Source organism: Eleutherodactylus coqui, chromosome 1 (genome assembly GCF_035609145.1).
Source record: "Eleutherodactylus coqui strain aEleCoq1 chromosome 1, aEleCoq1.hap1, whole genome shotgun sequence".
In the NCBI taxonomy this organism is placed as follows: Eukaryota; Metazoa; Chordata; class Amphibia; order Anura; family Eleutherodactylidae; genus Eleutherodactylus; species Eleutherodactylus coqui.
The window spans coordinates 282,374,794-282,396,986 of record NC_089837.1 but is presented as its reverse complement, the minus strand read 5'-3'; the positions used below and the strand labels follow the sequence as shown (position 1 = coordinate 282,396,986).

At 47.4% G+C, this 22,193-nt stretch overlaps 1 protein-coding gene across 1 annotated transcript; it reads left to right on the top strand.

The window, feature by feature from the left end:
• Window positions 1-1,478: 1,478 nt before the first annotated feature.
• On the top strand, window positions 1,479-8,264 carry RABIF (RAB interacting factor). The gene is made up of 2 exons (XM_066609297.1): window positions 1,479-1,737; window positions 7,852-8,264. The coding sequence occupies exons 1-2, from the start codon at window positions 1,621-1,623 to the stop codon at window positions 8,095-8,097; spliced, it is 363 nt and encodes a 120-aa protein (XP_066465394.1). The 5' UTR covers window positions 1,479-1,620; the 3' UTR covers window positions 8,098-8,264.
• Window positions 8,265-22,193: the final 13,929 nt, after the last annotated feature.

Here is a 22,193-nt window from a genome sequence, read left to right as displayed (position 1 = left end):
CTTTGCCTCCCCCAGTTTTTACGGGGCAGCCAATGAAATTGTGGCTATTGCTTGTGGGCGTGCGTGCATCTTGTCTCCACCCATACGTCTGGTGGAGACAAGATACAACACTACCTGCCAGAACAATAAAAATACTATGAGTCTTAGAATGTAGCAATACAGATTCACTAGTTTGGGTTTTTATTGTGCTGTACTAAAAACCATCTTTATAAACTTAGTGTTACAGTATTGGTGTTGAAAAGAAAATTATCATGTTCTTTTAACAAAATGGTGAACACTGTTAAAACAAAAAAAAAATGGTGGAATGTCTGTGGGATTCCTCCATGTATTATGCATCCATTCAACACACACATAATATGCGGTGAAAATACGGGCTCACATGAATTGGTCAGATTCCACAAGCGGATTTCTGCCGCGGAAGACCTGTGAAGATTCATGGAAAATAATTGCGAATGTGAGCGTTTTTCATGCGGATGTACGGTATGCACAGCGTATCGTCCAGGTGAAAGAAAGATTTGTCTTTCCCCTCCAGCTGGCATTCCGGCTTTTCTATAGATTTTCATTTGAAGTTGCGTGCCCTTACGCTGCTCATGGGCAATGTTAATTGCATATGGGCAACAGAACACTCGCATCCACTGACTTCAATGGGGGCTGTCTGTGCGGTATCCGCACTAAAATAGAGCATGCTGAGATTTTTTTCTTCCGCTCGAAGAATCCGCAATTCCTACCCGCACATGTATGAATTGATGAAAGTTCATGCCACTGCCCCCATTTTACTGCTGATCTACCGCACGGATGGCAATCACGGAATCCGCAATCCAAATCCGCCTGGCCTGATAGGGCTATGTCAATGAGTTATGGATCTTGTAATGTGACACTGAAAATCACTTGGCCCTTAAGGAAGAATGTAGGCCCGTCACTAAGGGGTTAAAAAACGTTTTCAGGGTGCGTTCACAGGAACGTATATCGGCTCGGTTTTCACGCAGAGCCGATATACGTTGTCCTCGTGTGCAGGGGGGAGAGGATGGAAGAGCCAGAAGCAGGAACTGAGCTCCCGCCCCCTCTCTGCCTCTTATCCACCCCTCTGCACTATTTGCAATAAGAGGAGGCGGGACGGGGGCGGGGCTGTTTAGCGAATTAGCCCCGCCCCGTCCCTCCCCATTGCAAATAGTGCAGAGGGGCGGAGAGGAGGCAGAGAGGGGGCGGGAGCTCAGTTCCTGCTCCTGGCCCTTCCATCCTCTCCCCCCTGCACACGAGGACAACGTATATCGGCTCGGCGTGAAAACCGAGCCGATATACGTTCGTGTGAACGCATACTCAACTTTATCCCATCATAAAGGTCAGGAGAAGCAGCTGGGCACTTACTGCTGCAGGTCAATACACCCCAGGCGCCCTCTAGAGGCCGGATACAGTATTGCGGAATATGAAGAATTCCGGCTACTTAATAGTAGGACAAAGCTCAGGGAGTCTCTGTGCAGCAAGCCGGAATTCGTCGAGTTTTGTGCTGCGGACTTCTAGCGCTCCTGGCGTCGCATCATCCTACACTCAGGCCTGCTGCATGCCCCGGTGACGTCTGCCGTGGTCACATGATAATGACGTAGACGGCCCTCACTCAGTCAAATGAGAATGGATGAGACGCTGGTGTCCGCTGACGGAAAGAACTCGCGGGCGGTGCTGTGTCAGCGCTGCGGCTGCCGGGTGTTATCGGTCGGGACTGCGACCCTGGCAAAGAGAGAGGTGAAAGAGCCGGAGCCCGAAGTGTTTGCTTTGTGTAGCTTCTCAGTCCCAGAAGACATTGCCCCGCTCTGTATCCTTCATGGGTGGGTGGGGTTAGCAGCTGGAACTATGCGCCCGCCCCCCCTGCAGTGCTGCTGCATGCCTCCGGGGCCACAGCGCCCCCCCCCTGCAGTGCTGCTGCATGCCTCCGGGGCCACAGCGCCCCCCCCCCTGCAGTGCTGCTGCATGCCTCCGGGGCCACAGCGCCCCCCCCCCCGCAGTGCTGCTGCATGCCTCCGGGGCCACAGCGCCCCCCCCCGCAGTGCTGCTGCATGCCTCCGGGGCCACAGCGCCCCCCCCCCCGCAGTGCTGCTGCATGCCTCCGGGGCCACAGCGCCCCCCCCCGCAGTGCTGCTGCATGCCTCCGGGGCCACAGCGCCCCCCCCCCGCAGTGCTGCTGCATGCCTCCGGGGCCACAGCGCCCCCCCCCCCCCGCAGTGCTGCTGCATGCCTCCGGGGCCACAGCGCCCCCCCCCCCGCAGTGCTGCTGCATGCCTCCGGGGCCACAGCGCCCCCCCCCGCAGTGCTGCTGCATGCCTCCGGGGCCACAGCGCCCCCCCCCCGCAGTGCTGCTGCATGCCTCCGGGGCCACAGCGCCCCCCCCCCGCAGTGCTGCTGCATGCCTCCGGGGCCACAGCGCCCCCCCCGCAGTGCTGCTGCATGCCTCCGGGGCCACAGCGCCCCCCCTGCAGTGCTGCTGCATGCCTCCGGGGCCACATCGCCCCCCCCCCCTGCAGTGCTGCTGCAGGCCTCCGGGGCCACATCGCCCCCCCCCCCCCTGCAGTGCTGCTGCAGGCCTCCGGGGCCACATCGCCCCCCCCCCTGCAGTGCTGCTGCAGGCCTCCGGGGCCACATCGCCCCCCCCCCCCCTGCAGTGCTGCTGCAGGCCTCCGGGGCCACATCGCCCCCCCTCCTGCAGTGCTGCTGCAGGCCTCCGGGGCCACATCGCCCCCCCTCCTGCAGTGCTGCTGCAGGCCTCCGGGGCCACATCGCCCCCCCCCTGCAGTGCTGCTGCATGCCTCCGGGGCCACAGCGCCCCCCCCTGCAGTGCTGCTGCATGCCTCCGGGGCCCCTTGCAGTGCCTAACCCCTGAGTCACTGGCCCATTCTGTGCGTTAATGACCAACCAAGTTAACAGGGTTTTTTTGTGGCAGTCCTAGAGCCATTACTTTATAATTTTTAGCCATATGAGGGCTTCTTTTTTATTGTGGGACAAGTTGTAATTTTTTAATGACATCATTTTGGGGTACATCTAACATGTTGTATAGCCTTTTTTGTTAATTTTTTTTTTCTAGGGAGGAAGGAGGAAATCCCACGTTTTTTAATTTTATCTTTTATGGGACTCAGCATGCAGAATCAAGTGATAGCATTATTCTCTGGGTCAGCAACAGCATGATTCCAGCAATACCAATGTTACAGTTTTTATTTTTTACTAGCTTACCCGTCGCGCGTTGCTGCGAAGACAGACATACATTCATTCGTTTTTATATATCTAGATAACAACCAATCACAGCACAGCTTTCATGTTACCTCAGTGGTATAATATATAACAACCAATCACAGTGCAGCTTTCATGTTACCTCAGTGGTATAATATATAACAACCAATCACAGCACAGCTTTCATGTTACCTGAGCAGTATAAAATATAACAACCAATCACAGCGCAGCTTTCATGTTACCTCAGCAGTAAGAGAAATAGCAACCAATCACAGCGCAACTATTATTCTGCCTGAGCAATATAAAAAATAGCACCCAATCACAGCGCAGCTTTCATGTTACCTCTGCGGTATTATATATAACCAATCACAGCGCAGCTTTCATGTTACCTTAGTGGTATAATATATAACAACGAATCGCAGCACAGCTTTCATGCAACCTCAGTAGTATAAGAAGTAGCCACCAATCACAGCACAGCTTTCATGTTACCTCAGCAGTATAAGAAATAGCAACCAATCACAGCACAGCTTTCATTTCACCTCAGCATTCTCAATATCCAGCAATTGTATTGCGAAACGTTCAGCGGATGCATCATTTTGTAGTTGAACACTCAACCCGTTGCTCGTAATGCCTTTTGCTTTCGTGCTTGAGATGGAAATCAAACGATCTTTGTCTGGGGGGCATAACTGTCGACGACGCTCGCACGCGCGCCACCTATCGTAGGATAGTTGTACTATGCCTATAATCTTCCCAGGAGTGTACTCAGCAACTTCCCAAAGTCTCATGGCAATTGGATGAATGGTGTAGTAATGCATAAAGGACAGACAGACAGACAGACAGACAGACATACATTCATTTATATATATATCAGGAAGTGAGTGAATTAGATTCCGTACGTAAAATTTGGACGCTAATTCTTTGGCGCTTACAATGTAATAATCGAGTTGGGACCCATTAACTTTTCCTATTTATGACATAATCAATGCTCGTGCCAAATTTCACGTTTCTATGACACCGGAAAGTGAGAGAATTAGATTCCGTACGTAAAATTTGGACGCTAATTCTTTGGCGCATAGAATTGAATAATCGAGTTGGGAACCATTAGTGTTTCCTATTTATGACATAGTCAATGCTCGTGCCAAATTTCATGTTTCTACAACATCGGGAAGTGAGAGAATTAGTGGCAATGATGGAAATCAAACGATCTACGTGGGGGGGGCGTAACTGTCGACGACGCTCGCACGCGCGCCATTTATCGTAGCATAAATGTACTATGCCTATAATCTTCCCAGGAGTGTACTCAACAACTTCCCAAAGTTTCATGGCGATCAGATGAATGGTGTAGTAGCGCATAAAGGACACACAGACACACAGACAGACACGCATACATTCAATTTTATATATATAGATGATACACCTTTTAACCCCTTAGTGACGGAGCTTTTTTGCTTTTTTCCATTTTTATTTTTTCCTACTCCCTTTTAAAAAATAGTAGCTCCTTTTATTTATCCATCGACGTTGCTGTATGCCTTTAAACAGCAGGGATTAGAGGTTTCTCCAGTCCTCGCTGTTAAAGCAGGTGCTGAGCTTGTTCCTACTGGCATGGGAGAGCCATGCAATTATAATAAAGCGGCACCCACAACATCTGAATAAAGCCCATTAGTGACTACTGTCAAAAAGTATATGGGTGGTCAGTAAGGGATTTACGTGATCCGGCTGGCCAGGTAGTAATAGTAAAAATGGGGTAAGGCTAATCCTCCCCAGCTCACCGGGAGGCACAGGGTCTCTAATTTAATCCTGGGGGTGGAGCCTCTCCACAGGATATGCAGTACAATCCCACGAAGCGTAGCGAAGAATCTGATTGGGACCACGACAGGGGAGTTATGTAGTACGTACAAAAATTTTGGTAGCAGCTTCATCTTTATCAAATTGACCCTGCCCACCAGAGTGAGCGGGAGAGAGGCCCATCGTGTCGCCATTTCCTCAGCCCATTTCAGGAGGGGAGCTAAATTAAGGTCAAAGAAGGCAGAAGCCCTCACCGACACTCTTATACCCAAGTATGTTGTCTGAGTTGTCCAGCTCAGTGGAGCGGGCAAAGGGAGCTTAGCCGCTGCAGAGTCTAACGCAATTAAATGGGTTTTGTCCCAATTGACCCGAATACCAGAATGCAGGCCAAATGTGTCAAAAATGGTGAGTGCAGAGTCAAGTGAGGACTCCGGATCCTGGAGGAAGAGGAGGGTGTCATCAGCGTATAGTGCTATGCGCTCTTCATAGTTGTGAAGTTTAAATCCTTTTATTACCGGAAATGTCCGGACCCGGATTGCAAGTGGCTCTATAGCAAGGGCAAACAGGGCAGGGGACAGGGGGCAACCCTGTCGTGTGCCTCTACTAAGGGGGAACTGGGCCGAAATATGGACATTGGTTTTAACACTGGCTGACATGTCACTTTTAACATAGAATATCTCCGTAAAGGTTTTGCATATCCAAGTGATTCTGACATCGTTTTTTCGCCACATATTATACTTCATTTAGGTGATAAAAATACTGATAGAATTTGTGTATATTTATTAAATTAAAAATTTTTTTTCACATTTTCAACTGCAATATCTCAAATATGTGCAAACAGAATATAGAAGATTTTGATAAGATATAGATTTCCATCTGTTTACTTATTTTGGGCGCACATTGGAAAAACTTTCATGTTTGTTTGTTTTTTGTTTTTGTTTTTTTAATAACCATTTAGGAGACGTACAAATTTAACATGAATTATTAACATTTTGAGGAACACTTTATTTTCCTGCACCAAGCCAAGATTGCAAAGGCTCATAGGTGTCAGAATTATAGATACCCCTATTTTAAAAACTACACCCCTTAGTGTATTCACCAAGTGGGGTCAGGAGTATTTTGACCCCACAGTTTCTTTTCAGGAATTTATGCAATTTAGAGGAGAAAAAATTAAATTTCATATTTTTGCAAATGTGAAATTTTAAACACAGGATTTTTTTCTGTAGTGCACATGAAAATGAGGATTTGCACCCAAAAATGGATACCCCCATTTGTCTTGTGTTCAGAAACATACCCATTGTGGCCCTAATCTTCTGTCTGTATGCATAACGGGGCCCAAACCGAAAAGAGCAGCGGGTGGTTTTCAGAACAGACATGTAGACCCCTTGAAAAGCCAAAACAACAGAGAACCCCCACAAATGACCCCATTTTGGAAACTAGACCCCTTAATGAATTCATCTAGGGGTGTATGGCATATTTTGACCCCACAGTTTTTGAATGAATCTATGCGAAGCAGAAGTAAAAAATTACAAATTTTATTTTTTAAGCAATTATGTCACCTAAAAATTTTTTTTTTTTGTACAGCATCCATAGGAATGAAGACTTTCTCCCCAAAATGGATACCCCAATTTGTCCCGCGTTCAGAGACATACCCATTGTGGCCCAAATCTTCTGAACGACACACGAACTTTAACTGTCTTTTTTAATTTTTCCAAGATCACCATTATCCATGTATAATGGCGATCATGTGACCAAGGAACACTCATTGTGGCCCCCACCGTGACCTCTCCAAGCTCTCGGCTACCTTTAGTAGCCAGGAGCAAAGAAATTTAAAATTTCCCCTTGGCCTCCCCAGCTTCTGCGCTTGCGTCTGCCATTTTGGCAACGGCCGCATGTGCCAAAGCTGGGGAGAGGTCCATGGATAAGGATCCTGTCGGGGGACATCGCCAGTGGCCTTAATTCAGTAATTTAACCTCCCCTCACAGATCGGATCCGTGACGGCAGGTGAAACTTTAGCTTTTTTTTTTTTTTTTTACTTTTACGTGATCCAATTGATAACGGCGATCACGTGACTGGGAACTGCATACTGTGGCCCCCCATAAAGTCTCCAGGCTCTTGGCTACATTTAATAGCTAGGTGCAGGGAGATTTTAAGTAACCCCGGCAATCTGCAGCTTTTGCGCCTGCATCCACCATTTTGGCGATGGACACATGCACAGAAGCTGGGATAAGGTCAGCGGATAATTCCGGGGCCCTTAGCTACCTAATTTCATTTCCCCTCACAAATAAAACTTAAAAACTTTTTAAAAACTTTTTACATGATCACTGTTATCCATTGGATAGCAGCAATCACCATGTGACCGGGAACCGCGTACAGCGGCTCCCGGTGACAGCTCCCTGCTCTCGGCTAGTCGTGACAGACGCTGGCAGCGGTTAGGGGGAGAGGAAGGAAAATGCCAGACAGTGCGGAGGACGGGGGGTGAGTATTCTCGGCTCCCCCTATGGATCCGATCCGTAAGGGGAGCTGAAACTTTGTTTTTAACTTTTCATAGACTTAAACACAATCGCCAGTATCCTGTGGATACCGGCAATCGCATGACCCGGGAGTGGGCTCCTGCGGCCCTGGATGACAGCTCCATGCTGTTGGCTACCTCCGGTAACTGGCAGCATGGAGTGGTCACATCCAGGGCCTGCAGGTCTGATATTCCCAGAGGATGCATGTTTTTACGTCCTCTGGGAATTAAGCCCAGCAGGCCAGGACATAAAAAGGCAATGGTCACTAAGGGGTTAATATCTGTTAAGCCTCTTTTGTTGTAAAACGCCATTTATTTATTTATTTTTTTCCCCCCTGCAGCTTCTTCTGCCTTCAATGAAGAAGAAATCCTCTCTGGCTGATGAATCCAATCCAGACACGGAGCTTCTTGTTGAGCACTGGCTGGTACACGACATGTTTACTTTTGAAAATGTGGGCTTCACCAAGGACGTAGGAAACGTAAAGTTCCTAGTGTGTGCAGACTGCGAAGTAGGGCCCATTGGCTGGCACAGTCTGGAGGAGAAGAGTAACTTTTATGTAGCATTGCAACGAGTCCGGCATGAGTGAAGAACACTAGTACAGACCAGAAAGCGGTCAAAGTTGAAATAATTGACTTCATGGTGTGATGTGTTACAGATTGGACCAGCACTTCACCCTAGTGCCATACATGTTTTCTAAACACTGATTAATAGAAGGTCTCAATTGTTTTCAATTAAATGTGAAGAGTCACATAACATGTGGTTGTCTTATTTCATTTGGTGATAAACAAACCTATCCTGTTCCCATTTTGTTGCGGAGCTGGTATACCAGTTACTGGTATGGAGATCTGTGAACTAGTGGAGTAGTCATAGGGATTGCAGCCGTTGTACTTGTGACTGTCAGGGGGACCTGAAGACCTCCTCGCTGCACTCATTAAGAGCTACTATTACTTCGGCCCCCCAGGACTCCTTACAGCAGTGTAGACCTTCCTTACTTTGGGTTGTGCTGGCAGTGTGCCTTCAGCATATCCTGATTGCTCCATTGTCTTCTCTCTTGTGAAGCGTTGGAGACAGGAGGAGTTGGGATACACATTGACATGCTGTGAGTGCAACCTGTGAGTCAGGAAGTTGAAAGGGGTCCTTTGGGGCGCACGGGACAGAAGACCTGTGTGGACTAGGCACTAGAGGGCCACTAGTACTATGTAGGGGCACAGTGGGCTACTCCTACTTTGTAGAGGCTATGTTACTTTGCAGACACAGAGGGAGCTATAGTACTTCGTGTAGGCACAGATGGGACGCTATTTATGGGCACCCAGAAGGAGATCTCATATTTGGTGGGGACACAAAGAAGACATGTCTTGTGGTGGGCACTAGGAAGGAATTACTTTGTGGGGCCCTCTTATGGTGGGTACTGAGAGGGGCATTGAGGGTAGCAGTAGGAGAGGTTGTGTGTACAGACGTGAATCGTGGCAGGAGAAAGTCTTGATGATAGTCTAGAGCCAGATAATAAAGAGAAGGAGAGCAACTCCAGTCAGAGGTGACTTCACCTGTCATCACTGGAGGTAACTGCACAGTAATCACTATCCTTGTATAGAGCTGCTATCGGTCTATGATGAAGCCTCATTTAGAGTGATACGGTGGCTCGGCTTCAGTATTCATGTCTGCTGTGTTGCAGATACGCTGATATGCAATAGGATGGGGAAATTAAAAAAATAAATAACTGGTCACAATGAGCATGAGATGGCTAGCTCCCATGGTGGTAAAATGCTGCGTGACCCATGCAGCAGTTTATGCTTTTGGCAGTGGGCATAAGGCCTAAGATGCTAGCCTGGAGTACCTCAAGAAAATGGCTGTATAACTCCACATCAGCATGGGTTTGTGAGAGATCGCTCCTGTCAAACCAATCTAATCAGCTTCTATGAGTACATGACAAAAGCATTGTTCTCCCCCTCTGCAACTCACTGGTCAGACCACACATAGAATATTGTGGACAGTTTTGGGCACTGTTACTCAAGAAGGATATATCAGTGCTTCAGTGCAAAGATGGGCAATTAAAGTAATAAATGGAATGTGTGGACTACAATACCCAGTACTGTGACTAACAAGGTGGTATCCTGTGTCTAGAGGAAAGAAGGTTTCTACACCGACATAGAAGGTGGGTCTAAGAGCAGTGAGACTATGACCTTTCTGGCTGATGTGGTGATGACAAACACAAAGGAGTTGAACCCCCTTAATGACCATCCATATGCCTTTTTACGGTGCTGCATCAGAAACCTGACACGGGTCTACTGTGCCAGTGGGGAATGGGTGCTTGGCTGTTGAATGACAGCCTGGCACTTGTGCAAACAGGGACTGGAAAAACAGTCAATCTCTGCTGTTTAACCCTTTGCATGCTGTGGTCAATGCAACTGCAGCATGCAAAGACTAACAATGGAGAATGGGGCAGCCTCTGTCATGTATTGGACCCCTTCATGGATCGTGAGGTCCTGATGATTTGGTATACCACCTGGAGGCTTGAATGTGGTCTCTGTGTCTACCAGCTATGGTGGCCTATGGGGCTTGGTTCCGAGCTGAGCTTTATATGCAAATAAGGCAGATGTAACAATACCTCTCCAGAACTACCCATTGGATGTAAGCATTCCTGCAAATCAATGTCAGACCCTTTAAACAAGTCTTTATAACAATGATTGAGAATTGACCGAAAGCCAGAAAACCATACCACTGACAGCTGTTTCTGCATTTTTGCCCCTCATCCGTGTACAGTAGGTTTCTGGCTGGGCTAGTGAGAGGCCTATGACGTGGGCTGGGAAGGGTATCCACTGTCCTCAAGGAGGGCACCTAGAAGGTGAGTGAGGAGACTTATAAGTTCATGCAAGCTCCTCTGGGAAATATATCCAAATAAGGAAGATGGAACAATACCTCTGCAGCGCCACCTATTGGATTGCAGCATTCCTGCAAATCAATGTCCAATCCTTTAATCAAGTCTTTATAACAATGATTGGGAATTGACTGAAAGCCAGGAAACTATACACATAAGCTTTATAATATGCTGTTATGCTGAAGTACAGTAGTGTATTCTAGCGATATTCCAGTCGTCTAAGGGGATGAAAGTAAATGTTAAACTATGAAAAAAAAATCAAAAGCCCAGCTTTCCCCATTTACTATGTTAAAAACAGAGAGGAGGGGACCACAAATCTGGTATCGCTGCATTTGTAATGACCCGAAGAAAAAAAGTATTTTATTTACCCTGCACTGTGCCCACCCTGAAAAAAGTACGACTTAACATGACAAAAATAGGTAAATTTGCTCACCTTGCCTTACAAAAAAAACGGAATAGAAAGCGATCAAAGCGTTAAGTGTCAACAAATGATACCATTTAAAAATACAACTTTTCTTGCAAAAAAAAAACAAAAAACCCTTAGGCCGTTTTCACACGGCCAAGGAAATCGGGTGAGATTTGTATGTTGCGAGACATATCGCTGTGTGATGCAGGAAAAAAAAATCGCAGCACATCCTATCTTTGGGCATACGTTTGCATTGCCCATTGTTTTCAATGGGGCAGCGCCAACATCGCATCTTGTGTTGGGTGCACACAATGCAATGCACGGTTTCCACATTGAAAACAATGGGAAAAACTCTGCAATCCTCAGCTGCTGCCGATATCGCACTTACCTATGTGAAGTTAGCATTAGGGCTTATTCACAGGAGCATATATTGTCGCCGTTTTCATGGCCAGCCGGTCTACACTACCATCTGAGTTGTCTACCCCTTACCCTCCACCTCGCCGGCTCTCGGCCTCTCTCCTCCACTCCGGCTGTTTGCAATGCGAGCGGGCAGGATAGGGGCGAAGCTAAACATGCCCCTTGTCCGCAGCCAGCACGGGGCGGAGCTAAGCAAACAGCCGGAAGGGGGTAGACAACTTAGAAGGTAGCGTATGCTGGCCGGCCGTGAAAATGGCGGCTGATATACGCTTGTGTGAATAAGCCCTTAGACAGCACCCTTGACAAAAATGAAAAATTTCTGGTCTCTGAATGCAGTGATAAAAAAGGGGAAAAAAACATTTTTAAAAAGTTTGTAAAAGTAACAAAAATGTATACATTTGGTATTGATGTAATCAATTTCTGTTCCAGTCAAAAAAACTGAAACAAACCGGAACTAAAGCAAACTTTAAGCCTGCAGTTTTTTGAAAACCAATTGAAAAAACTGCTCCGTTCATTTCAGTTTTACATCCTCCAAAAAATGAGACCTATTGCAGGTGTGAAACCACCTTTAACACACTATTTATACTGCATGGCGAATGCCATAAAAACCTTGCCAGAATTTTGTTCTACTGCTCCGTTTGGGTTCATCCCGCAATAAAACAAACCCTCAAAGTTCCATTGATGGAAAAATAAAAATGCTATGGATCTTGGAATGCTGCAACACAATAGCAAATCTTAAAAAAAATTGGATAAACGTATCGCCGGAATCATGCTGACCGAGAGAATAATGCTATACTATTATTTATTCCAAATGCTGAGCGCTGTAAAAATAAAATGATGGAATTTTAGGGGTTGTCCCAAATTAAAGGGGTTGTCCTGCGCCGAAACGGGTTTTTTTTTTTTTCAATAGCCCCCCCGTTCGACGCGAGACAAACCCGATGCAGGGATAAAAAAAAACAAAAACGGGTAGTACTTACCGAATCCCCGCGCTCCGGTGACTTCTTACTTACCTTGCGAAGATGGCCGCCGGGATCTTCACCCTCGGTGGACCGCAGGTCTTCTGTGCGTTCCATTGCCGATTCCAGCCTCCTGATTGGCTGGAATCGGCACACGTGACGGGGCGGAGCTACGAGGAGCAGCTCTCCAGCACGAGCGCCCCATTCAACACAGAGAAGACCGGACTGCGCAAGCGCGTCTAATCGGGAGATTAGACGCTGAAAATTAGACGGCTCCATGGAAACGAGGACGCTAGCAATGGAGCAGGTAAGTGAATAACTTCTGTATGGCTCATAATTAATGCACAATGTACATTACAAAGTGCATTAATATGGCCATACAGAAGTGTATAACCCCACTTTGTTTCGCGGGACAACCCCTTTAAGTTAAACAATGCATTTTATGTATCCCAAAATGATGTAATTTGTAAAATACAGTTTTTCCAGCAAAAAAAACAAGCACTCATATAGCTATAGACCCTTTTAGACACAACAAGAATCACTCAAAAATTGCTCAAAGCCGTCTTTTGAGCGATTCCCATTCTGTCTAAATGCAGGGACATCATGCAGTTTTCGTGCACGAGTCGCTGATCACTGAATTCTAGCTTGCTAAAATTGAGCAATCAGCTGTTATCAGTGGAGCAGGCTGTTATCAGCCGGCTGCGCTGATAAGATTCTCTACTAATTTCTGGCTGTGAATTTACAGTGGAAACACTGCCAGTCACAGCAGAGAAGAATACAGCTGTTTGCATATGCAAAGTAGCTGTATTCCTCTGTTAGCGGCTGTGGCTGTGTCCCGCTCCAGCTGCATAGTCTATAGTAACTACTTAGCTACTACTATTAAGTACGCAAAGATGATCGCTCAAAACTGTCTCTCAAACTATCGTTCAAGCGACTTTTGAGCGATCATTTGTCAGTGTAAATGGGGCTTAAGTCGATAGAAAAATTAAGAAGTTATGGCTCCTGGAATGCGATGAAAAAGGCCAGATTCAAACGGGTAGAGAAACATGGGCTACAAAACATCGCAAATCGCAGCTGTATAGAGCATGGCACAATTTTTTTTCTCTCGCAATAGAACAGCCTACAAAACATGGCTAATGTAAAGGAACCCATTGGAAAGCATGGGCTTCACGTACATGCTGTGATTGTACATGCGATTTTCCCGCCCGTGTGAAAGCTGCCTTTGCCTCCCTTACACAGGCAGTTTTCTCAGCATTTGGAGCTTCGTTTTCAGTGTTGCAATGCTCCAATTCATTACAATCGGACAGCTTACACAAGCGTTAAAATTCAGCATTTTTAGAGCGATACATGTTCTATCTTTTGGCGTTTCAGCATTGTAAAACGCAGTGCATCGCCCGTTGAGATGAATGGGCAGCATTTACATTGCAGCTAAAACGCAGCACAACTTATAGTTGCATATTTTTGACAGCATTTAAACGAAGATTAACGCAGTCAAAAGCACCCAGCGCATGTGCAGTGCATTTTGTTTCCCCCAAATCTCCTGCTTTCCCGAGGCACGTCCACAATGTTAGCTGTGGCTGTGCCACTGATCGGACGGCTTCCATTGACTTCATCGGAAGCTGTCCATGTGGGAATCCGCAGAAAGTGGAGCATGCTGCGATTTTCTCCTGCCGGGGGAAAAAAAAAAAAATCACATCCGCACACTTTAAATTGTTTTGCGGATGCTAATGCATCCCTATAGGCGGTTTGATTTGCGGGTGCCGCAAATCAAATCTGCTCGTGGACATTGGACCTTAGAGCTTATTCAGACGACCGTATATCGGACGGGTATTCATGCCTGGCCGATATACAGTGTCCATCTCTGCAGCGGGGGAGGCTGGAAGAGTCGGGAGCTCAGCGCACTGCTCCCGACCCTTCCAGCCTCCTCCCCTGCAGAGAGGGACACCGTATATCGGCCTGGTGTGAATACCCGGCCGATGTACGGTCGTCTGAATAAGCCCTTGGGCTCAGGCAGCAGTATTCAGCTATTTGGGGAACTGGATTGCCTGGTTGCTCCTGCATATTCATGATCTACAGGCTCCTTACACCCAACCCGCCCTACATCCACTGATTGACTACTGTGCATAGTGAGAGCTGCCAATCACTGACTGGAGGGCGGGATGGGTGTAGCTTGTCTGCTGATCATGAATATGCAGGACTACTTCTGTGTCTGGCTGCTACTAATTAAATGCAAGTTTCTCTCAAACTACTGCACAGATGCATACAGCATTTAGACTAAACAATGTATCTGCCCATGTAAAAGGGCCCTAACCTACAAGCTACTCAGGGGAAGAAGGCAGCTTGCACGGGATTCATCTGAAGGAGCTGGAGTGTAAGTTACTAAGAAGTGCCTATTGTGCGGCTGCTGATTGAACATATGAGGAAACACATAGGGTATGGCCGCCTGCACACGGGCGGAAATCCCGCCGCTGAAAGTTTGCATAGGAGTGCATTACAATACGCACTCCTATGCAGACGGCCGCAGTTTGGCCGCGCGAAATCTCGCGCGGCCAACAAACCGCGGCATGTCCTATTTTTCTGCGGGGCACGCACTCACCCGGCCGCCGGCTCCGGTCTGCGCATGCGCCGGCTGCGCCGCAGCCGGCACATGAAAGAGCTGGGGCTGCGAGGCGCGGGAGAGTACGCGCTCGTCCCTGCAGGCTCTCGGGTCGGGTCCCGCGGCGAGAATTCTCGCTGCCGGATCCGACCCGCTCGTGTGCAGGCGGCCTATGGCAGTGAAATGTTGCGTCAGTGAGGGGGTGCCAGTACTACGGGGGGGGAGGTAGCAGCAGGATAACTAGGGAGTGCAAAGAGGTGTCGTGGCTGGAGGACATCTTCATGGTGGTCTGGGACCAGAATGAAAATGGCCATCACCAATCAGTAGATATCATCTGTGATCACTGATGGTAGTTGCACTATAATCACCATCACTGTGTAGAGCTGATATCTATTATACGGTGACTGCATTATTTAGAGGTATACTAAGGCGATCCGCAGACGGGAGTTTTGCTGCGGAATTGGTGGCGGGCATCCGCAGCAAATACTGTGCATTACACGCTATGCGAAATCGATTCTTCCTGCACACAGCAGAGACAAATTGCGGTTTCTGCTTATGGAGGAAAAGCCACACATTGTCCTGTGGTGTCCACATGAACGACTTCCATTGAAGTCAATTGATATTGCTGATGGGCTGCGGATTCCACGAGAAAAGTAGGAGTTTCAAAACAATCTGTACTATGGAAGGCTCGCCACGACCATCTGCAATACAGAAAAGAAGAAAGAAGACTGGTATGTAGGGTCGCTGGCCACGGTCAGAGACGGAATCCTGCTCTGCCATTTGCAGGCAACCTAAAGCTGAGCTGCTATAGCCAAGCCCACCATAATATAGATGTGTTGCCTCTAAAACAAATATATATTTTTTATTTGGTGCACTATGAGTTCTATGTATGCGCCTGTATCTACCATTGTCGGGGTGGATAACATAGCATGGTGTAACTGCACTTTTTGGTGATATGTGATGGTCCTCATATAATACAGTATTTTGGGGGGGCATTGAGCTGCCCAGCAGCCACATTCTCAGGGATAACAGCAGGTTGGCACAGTTTGGGCTTATGTCCACAGCCAGATGCATTAAAGGGTGTGTGTCTCCCATGCCATTTTACACATATGCAGCCCTTTTGCTCTGCCAGCAGAGACCGCATATGGGATGAGTATGTACTGCACATGGCCGAGAATCTGCCGTCACAGACATGCGCAGTGTGATTTTCTTTTTTTGATGCATATTGAAACACTGCCCTCTCACAATGTCTGCGTACGGGCAGCATTTCCATACGGAGCCCATAAAAGGTCTCTGTATTATACGCAGAGAAATAAACCGCGCGGCAACTTATTTCTTTTGCGTATCTAAACACTGTGTACACACGCTCGTATGTATGGAAGAAAGCCGATTGACTTTCAATGCCTTCCTTCGCTGTGCACGTAATACGTGGTGAAAAAAGCCTGTGGCCATTAGCCCTTAGGCTGCCTTCACACTGGCGAGAAATACGTGTGAAATTTGTGTGTTGCAAGACACATATGAAACTGGTTCTTCTGAATGGGTTCTTTCACATTAGCGATGTTTTCCTGAATGGCACCGCATTGTGATACTATACTGGAAGAATAATCGCAGCATGTCCTAACTTTCTGCAAGATCCCCCATTGTTTTCAATAAGGCCGGCGGCAGCAGCACCGACCCCACTGAAAACAATGGGAGCACTCTGCGATCCTCTGCCGCAGTGGGAATTCCCTTCATCCCCACAGTGATGCGAGGCTGTTTTCACATGAAAACACCTCACATCTGTGGGTTTCACATGGATGGCGATATTGCCCTCGCCAGTGTGAAGGAGCCCTTATAGGGGGAGCAGCATTTGAAGTTTTAAAGAGGGTGTGGACCTCCCGGGAAAGCAGGCAACCTGAAAAATGTTTCTTGCAAACTCTGTAAAGATGAAATGCAGCTATCAGTCGCTGACACGGTGCTCTAAAGCCTCCTTCACACGGGCTACAAAATGCATGTATGTGAAGCCCATGGTTTTCAATAGGTTCCTTCACATGAGATGTTTTGTAGCCTGAAAGAACCCATTGGAAACCATGGGCTTCACATACATGCGTTTTGTAGTCCATGTGAAGGAGGCCTTAGGAAAAGATGGGGAAAAGAAACAAATCCAATCAGAAAAGACATCACCTGAGAGTCACTGTATATAATGGTTTATTCTTCTTTTGACTGATCAGTATTTATGTAATTTTTCCGTGTTTCACTATATGATCACTGTCTTTCTCTAGGGATACTATACAGCAACAGTATGAAGGTGTTACGCTTCTCTCGCACAGCCATTTTTTTGACAGCATTTTCAACACCCCTAAAAAACCCTGCACTAAGCCTCCATTCATTTTAATGGGCCTTCTCAGACTAGTGTTGTAGTGCAGCGGTTATAACGCACACTGTATGATCTACTTTCAGTATTGCAGTGTGTTTTTGCACCCTGCATTGCCCATTCAAATGAATGAGGTGCGTTGAAAATGCTATATACAGCTCACAAAATTCTGTAAAATGTACTCTCAACGCTGAAAAATGCAGTGTTTTTAACAAACGCTTGTGTGAGAACGCCCTATGGCTGCCTTCACACTGGCATGGGAGATATGCCATTAATTGCGACCAGTTATCACCCTCGCCATCAATGTGAAAGCCCCGTGGATGCGAGGTGTTTTGATGGGAAAACAGCCTCGCATCACTGCAGGGATGAAGGGAATCCCCGCCACGGCTGTGACAGCCACAACAAAGAATCACAGAGATTTCCATTGCTTTCAATGGGGCCGGTGCTAATGTGAATTGACCCATTCCAAAGAATGGGGTTCATATTTGGCCTAAGACTGCCAGTGTGAAGGCAGCTTTAGGCTGGTTTCACATCTGCATAGGAACTTCTGGTTGGAGGTTCTGTCGCAGATCCGGCTGCAAATACCAGGCACGCAGTGCTTTTTCTTCTGTCCCCAAACCTTTTAGCTGGGTGGAAAGTGGGCACACCCAATTTATAGTCAATGGGGTCCGCCTGGCGCTATGTGATTCTGTACAAATACTGAACCGTTCAGCAACAGGAGTTGTCATTCACTTCTCCCCAAACAGAGCAGGAAAGCGGAATCCCCATCGCAGGTGGGGCGATCGTGTTAAAGTTAACGAAAAGTTTAAAAAAGTTAAGATTTTAGCTCCCCTTACGGATCGGTTCAGCAAAGGGAGCTGAGAATACTCACCCCCTGTCCTCCGTGCCATCCAGCGTCTCCTTCATTCTCCCTGGCCCTGCCGCTGGCATCTGCGCATGCGCGCCAGACGCATTACGTCACGCGCATGTGCAGAGAGCCGGGAGACCGGGGAAATTTAAAAACTCTCTGCTCCCGGCTAGTATGAGTAGCCGAGAGCAGGGAGCTGTCACCAGGGGCCGCTATTCCCGGTCACATGATCGCTGCTATCCAATGGATAACAGCGATCATGTAAAAGTAAAAAAAGTTGAAAAGTGTGAAAAATAAAAGAAAAAAAGTTTGTTTCATCTCCCCTCATGGATCATATCCATGAGGGGAGATAAAATTAGGTACCTAAAGCCCCCAGATTTTTTCGCAATCACGTAAAAGCAAAAAAAAGCTCAATTTTCACCTCTCGTCAGGGATCCGATCCGTAAGGGGAGGTGAAATTACTTAACCAAGGCCACCGGTGATTTCCCCTGATGGGATCCTTATCCGCAGACCTTTCCCCAGTTTTGGCGCATGCGCCCGTGACTAAGATGGCAAAAGCAAGCGCAGAAGCTGGGGAGGGCAAGAGGAAATTTAAAATCTCCTTGCTCCTGGCTACTAAAGGGAAGCCAAGAGCTTGGAGATGTCACGGGAGGGCCGCGGTGAGCAGACTTCGGTCACGTGATCGCCATTATCCAATGGATAATAGCGATCACGTAAAAGTTAAAAGACAGTTAAAGTTTGACACTCCGTTCAGTTTGGGCCCCGTTGTGCATCCAGACAGAAGATAAGGGCCACAATGGGTATGTTTCTGAACTCTGGACAAATGGGGGGTATACATTTTGGGGTGAAAAGTCTTTATTCCTATGTACACTGTACAAAAAAAAGCTATTTTTAAAATGACATAATTGCCCAAAAAAACAAATCGTAATTTTTTTCCTTCTGCTTTGCTTTGATTCATTTAAAAACGTAAGAGTCAAAATAGGCAGTACACCCCTAGATGAATGCGTTAAGGGGTGTAGTTTTTAAAAGGGGGTCATTTGTGAGGGTTCTATTATCATTTTGGCCGCTCGAGGGCTCTACAAATGGGCAATGGGGCCTAAATCACCTTCAAGCAAAATGTCTGTTCTGAAAACCACCCGCTGCTCCTTTCGGTTAGGGCCCCATTGTGCATGCGGACAAACGATTAGGGCCACAATGGGTATGCTTCTGAACACGGGACAAACGGAGGTATCCATTTTTGGGTGAAAGCCTCCATTCATGTCTGCTGTCGGAATTTTTTCCTTCTGCTTTGCTTTTGATTCATTCAAAAACTGTTGGGTCAAAATACGCAGTACACCCCTAGATTAATGCGCTAAGAGGTCTAGTTTCCAAAATGGGGTCATTTGTGGGGTTCCTCCGCGTTTTGGCTGCTCAAGGGTTCTACAAGTGGGCAATGGGGCCTAAAACGCCTTCAAGCAAAATGTCTGTTCTGAAAACCACCAGCTGCTCCTTTCAGTTTTGGCCCCGTTGTGTATACGGACAGAAGATTAGGACCACAATGGGTATGTTTCTGAACATGGGACAAACGTGCATTTTGAGGTGTAAATCCTCATTTTCATGTGCATTATAGGAAAAAATCCTGTGTTTAAAATTGCGTATTTGCAAAAATATGAAATTTTATTTTTTCTACTCTAAATTGCATTAATTCCTGAAAAGAAACAGTGGGGTCAAAATACTCCTGACCCCCCCTCGGTGAATATACTAAGGGGTGTAGTTTTTAAAATGGGGTCATTTGTGGGGGGTATCTATAATTCTGACACCTATGAGCCTTTGCAATCTTGGCTTGGTGCCGGAAAATAAAGTGTTCCTCAGGGTGCATTCAGACGACCGTGTATCGGCTGGGTTTTCACGCCCAGCCGATATACGGTGTCTCTCTCTGCAGGGGGAGGAGGCTGGAAGGGTCGGGAGCAGTGCTCTGAGCTCCCGTCCCCTCTCTTTCCCTCTGCACTATTTGCAATAAGGAGGTGGAATGGGGCGGGCTAAGTTCCAGGAATTAGCTCCACCCCTGTCCTGCCTCTTCTCATTGAAAATAGTGCAGGGGGGTGGAGAGGAGGCAGAGGGGGCGGGAGCTCAGAGCACTGCTCCCGTCTCTTCCAGCCTCCTCCCCCCCTCCCCCCCCCCCCTGCAGAGTGAAAACTTAGCCGATATATGGTCGTCTGAATGCACCCTCAAAATGTTGATAATGTTAAGTTTGTACGGCTCCTAAATGGTTAAAAAAAACGAAAGTTTTTCCCATGTGCGTTCAGAATAGAGTAAACAGATGGAAATATATATCTTATCAAATAATTTAATGTTATGTTTGCACATATTTGATATTGCAGTTGGAAATGTGAAAAAAGATGATTTTTTTCAAAATTTTCCCAAGTTTAGCGCTTTTAATAAATATACACAAATTCAATCGGTCTATTTTCACCACCTAAATGAAGCACAATATGTGGAAATAAAACAATGTCAGAATCACTTGGATACGCAAAACCTTTTACGGTGTTTTTCCATTTAAAAGTGACACGTGTCAGATTTCCAAAATTTGGCCTGGTCATTAAGGCGCAAACAGGCTTGGTCACTAAGGGGTTAAACAATACTGGGACCAACTACTAATTACCTATCATGAGCATTGGTCATCAATAGTAAATTCCTAGCAAACCCCTTTAGGCCTCATGTCCACGGGGAAAATCAGGCCCGCTCCGGCTTCTCCATGGAGAATCCGTAGCAGGTCCCTCCTGCCCCATGGACATGAGGGCTGAAAAGAAGAATAAACTTACCTCTCGCCGCTCCGGTTCTTCCATTCGCCGCGGCGTCATGTTCTCTGCGTCACGGCCGGATCTTCTTTCTTCGGCTCGGCGGATGCGCAGGGCACGTCGGTGACGTGCCCCGCGCATGCGCCGTCCCGAAGAAAAAAGATCCGGCCGCGACGGAGAGAAGATGGAGCCGCGGCGAAGGGAAGAACCGGAGCGGGTGAGTAAATTCCGAATTTTGTCTCCCGCGGATCCGGACGGCTTCCATAGGCTTCAATAGAAGCCTGCGGGAGCCGTCCCCGCGGGAGACCCGCACGAAAATGGAGCATGGTCCAGATTTTTTCATGCTCCATTTTTAAAAAAATCACTTTTATTGACCACCCGCGGGTATTTATCTACCCCGCGGGTATTTATCTACCCCGCGGGTGGTCAATGCATCCCTATGGGATGCGGATCCGCGTGCAGGAGAAGAGTTAAAATCTGCTGCGGATTTTAATTCTTCTTTTGCCCGTGGACATGAGGCCTTAGGGTGCATTCACAAGAATGTATATCGGTTCGGTTTTCACGCCGAGCCGATATACGTCGTCCTCATCTGCGGGGGGGGGGGGGGGGGATGGAGGTCAGCTCCTGCTCCTGGCTCTTCCAGGAAAACCGGTGAAAACCGAGCCGATATACGTTCGTGTGAATCCAGCCTTGGGGTGCATTCACACAGTGGAATTGGTGCCAATTTTATGCTGCTAAAAATCTGCACCAAAATCCACAGCAAAAAACTGTAGCATTGGTGCGGACTGTGCTGCAGATCCCCAGAAAGGGTGGAAAATGCTGTGTTGGGCCCCATGTCCACAGGCAGATCTCATTTGCATAAAAAACACAAGTCAAGCCGCCCATAGGGATGTATGGGCGTCCGCAAGTGAATGGAAAAATATGCGGATTTAATTTGTAAACCTTTTGGGCCGTGAAAAACAAAAAAATAAACAGCATGCTCCATTTTTCTGCCGATCCCACACAGACTGCTTCCATTGAAGTCAATAGAAGCCGTCCGATCCGCAACTGAATTGCAGACGGGCTGCGGATTCTGTAGGAAAGCAGGAGTTTCAAAAAAACACTGTTCATATGTGGTGCGCCAGCCGGCGCTTCCGCACACATTCGCAGTGAAGAGAGAAGACCCGCAGAAGCCCCCGAACAGGTAAGTAGAAGTTCCCGCAGTGTCCTCTGCTGCAGGCACAGTCAAATTCCGCTGCGGGCTCCCACATGTGGAATCTGAACTGCCCATGGACATGAGGCCTAAGGCTGCCTGCACATGAACAGATTTTTGCTGCGGAGTCCGTCGCAGGTGTCCGCACCAAATACTATTCATAGCATGTTATGGGAAATCGCTTTTTCTGTATACTCGCAGAAACCAATTACGATTTCCACTGGCAGAGGGGGAAAAAAATTTTTTTTTAGTCACAGTATGGC

Bases quoted from the DNA above. Each gene is read 5' to 3' on its own strand.
- RABIF (XM_066609297.1), top strand. From the start codon at position 1,621: ATGAGAATGGATGAGACGCTGGTGTCCGCTGACGGAAAGAACTCGCGG. The intron at 1,738-7,851 runs GTGAAAGAGCCG...TCCCCCCTGCAG, and splicing joins CGACCCTGGCAAAGAGAGAG to CTTCTTCTGCCTTCAATGAA.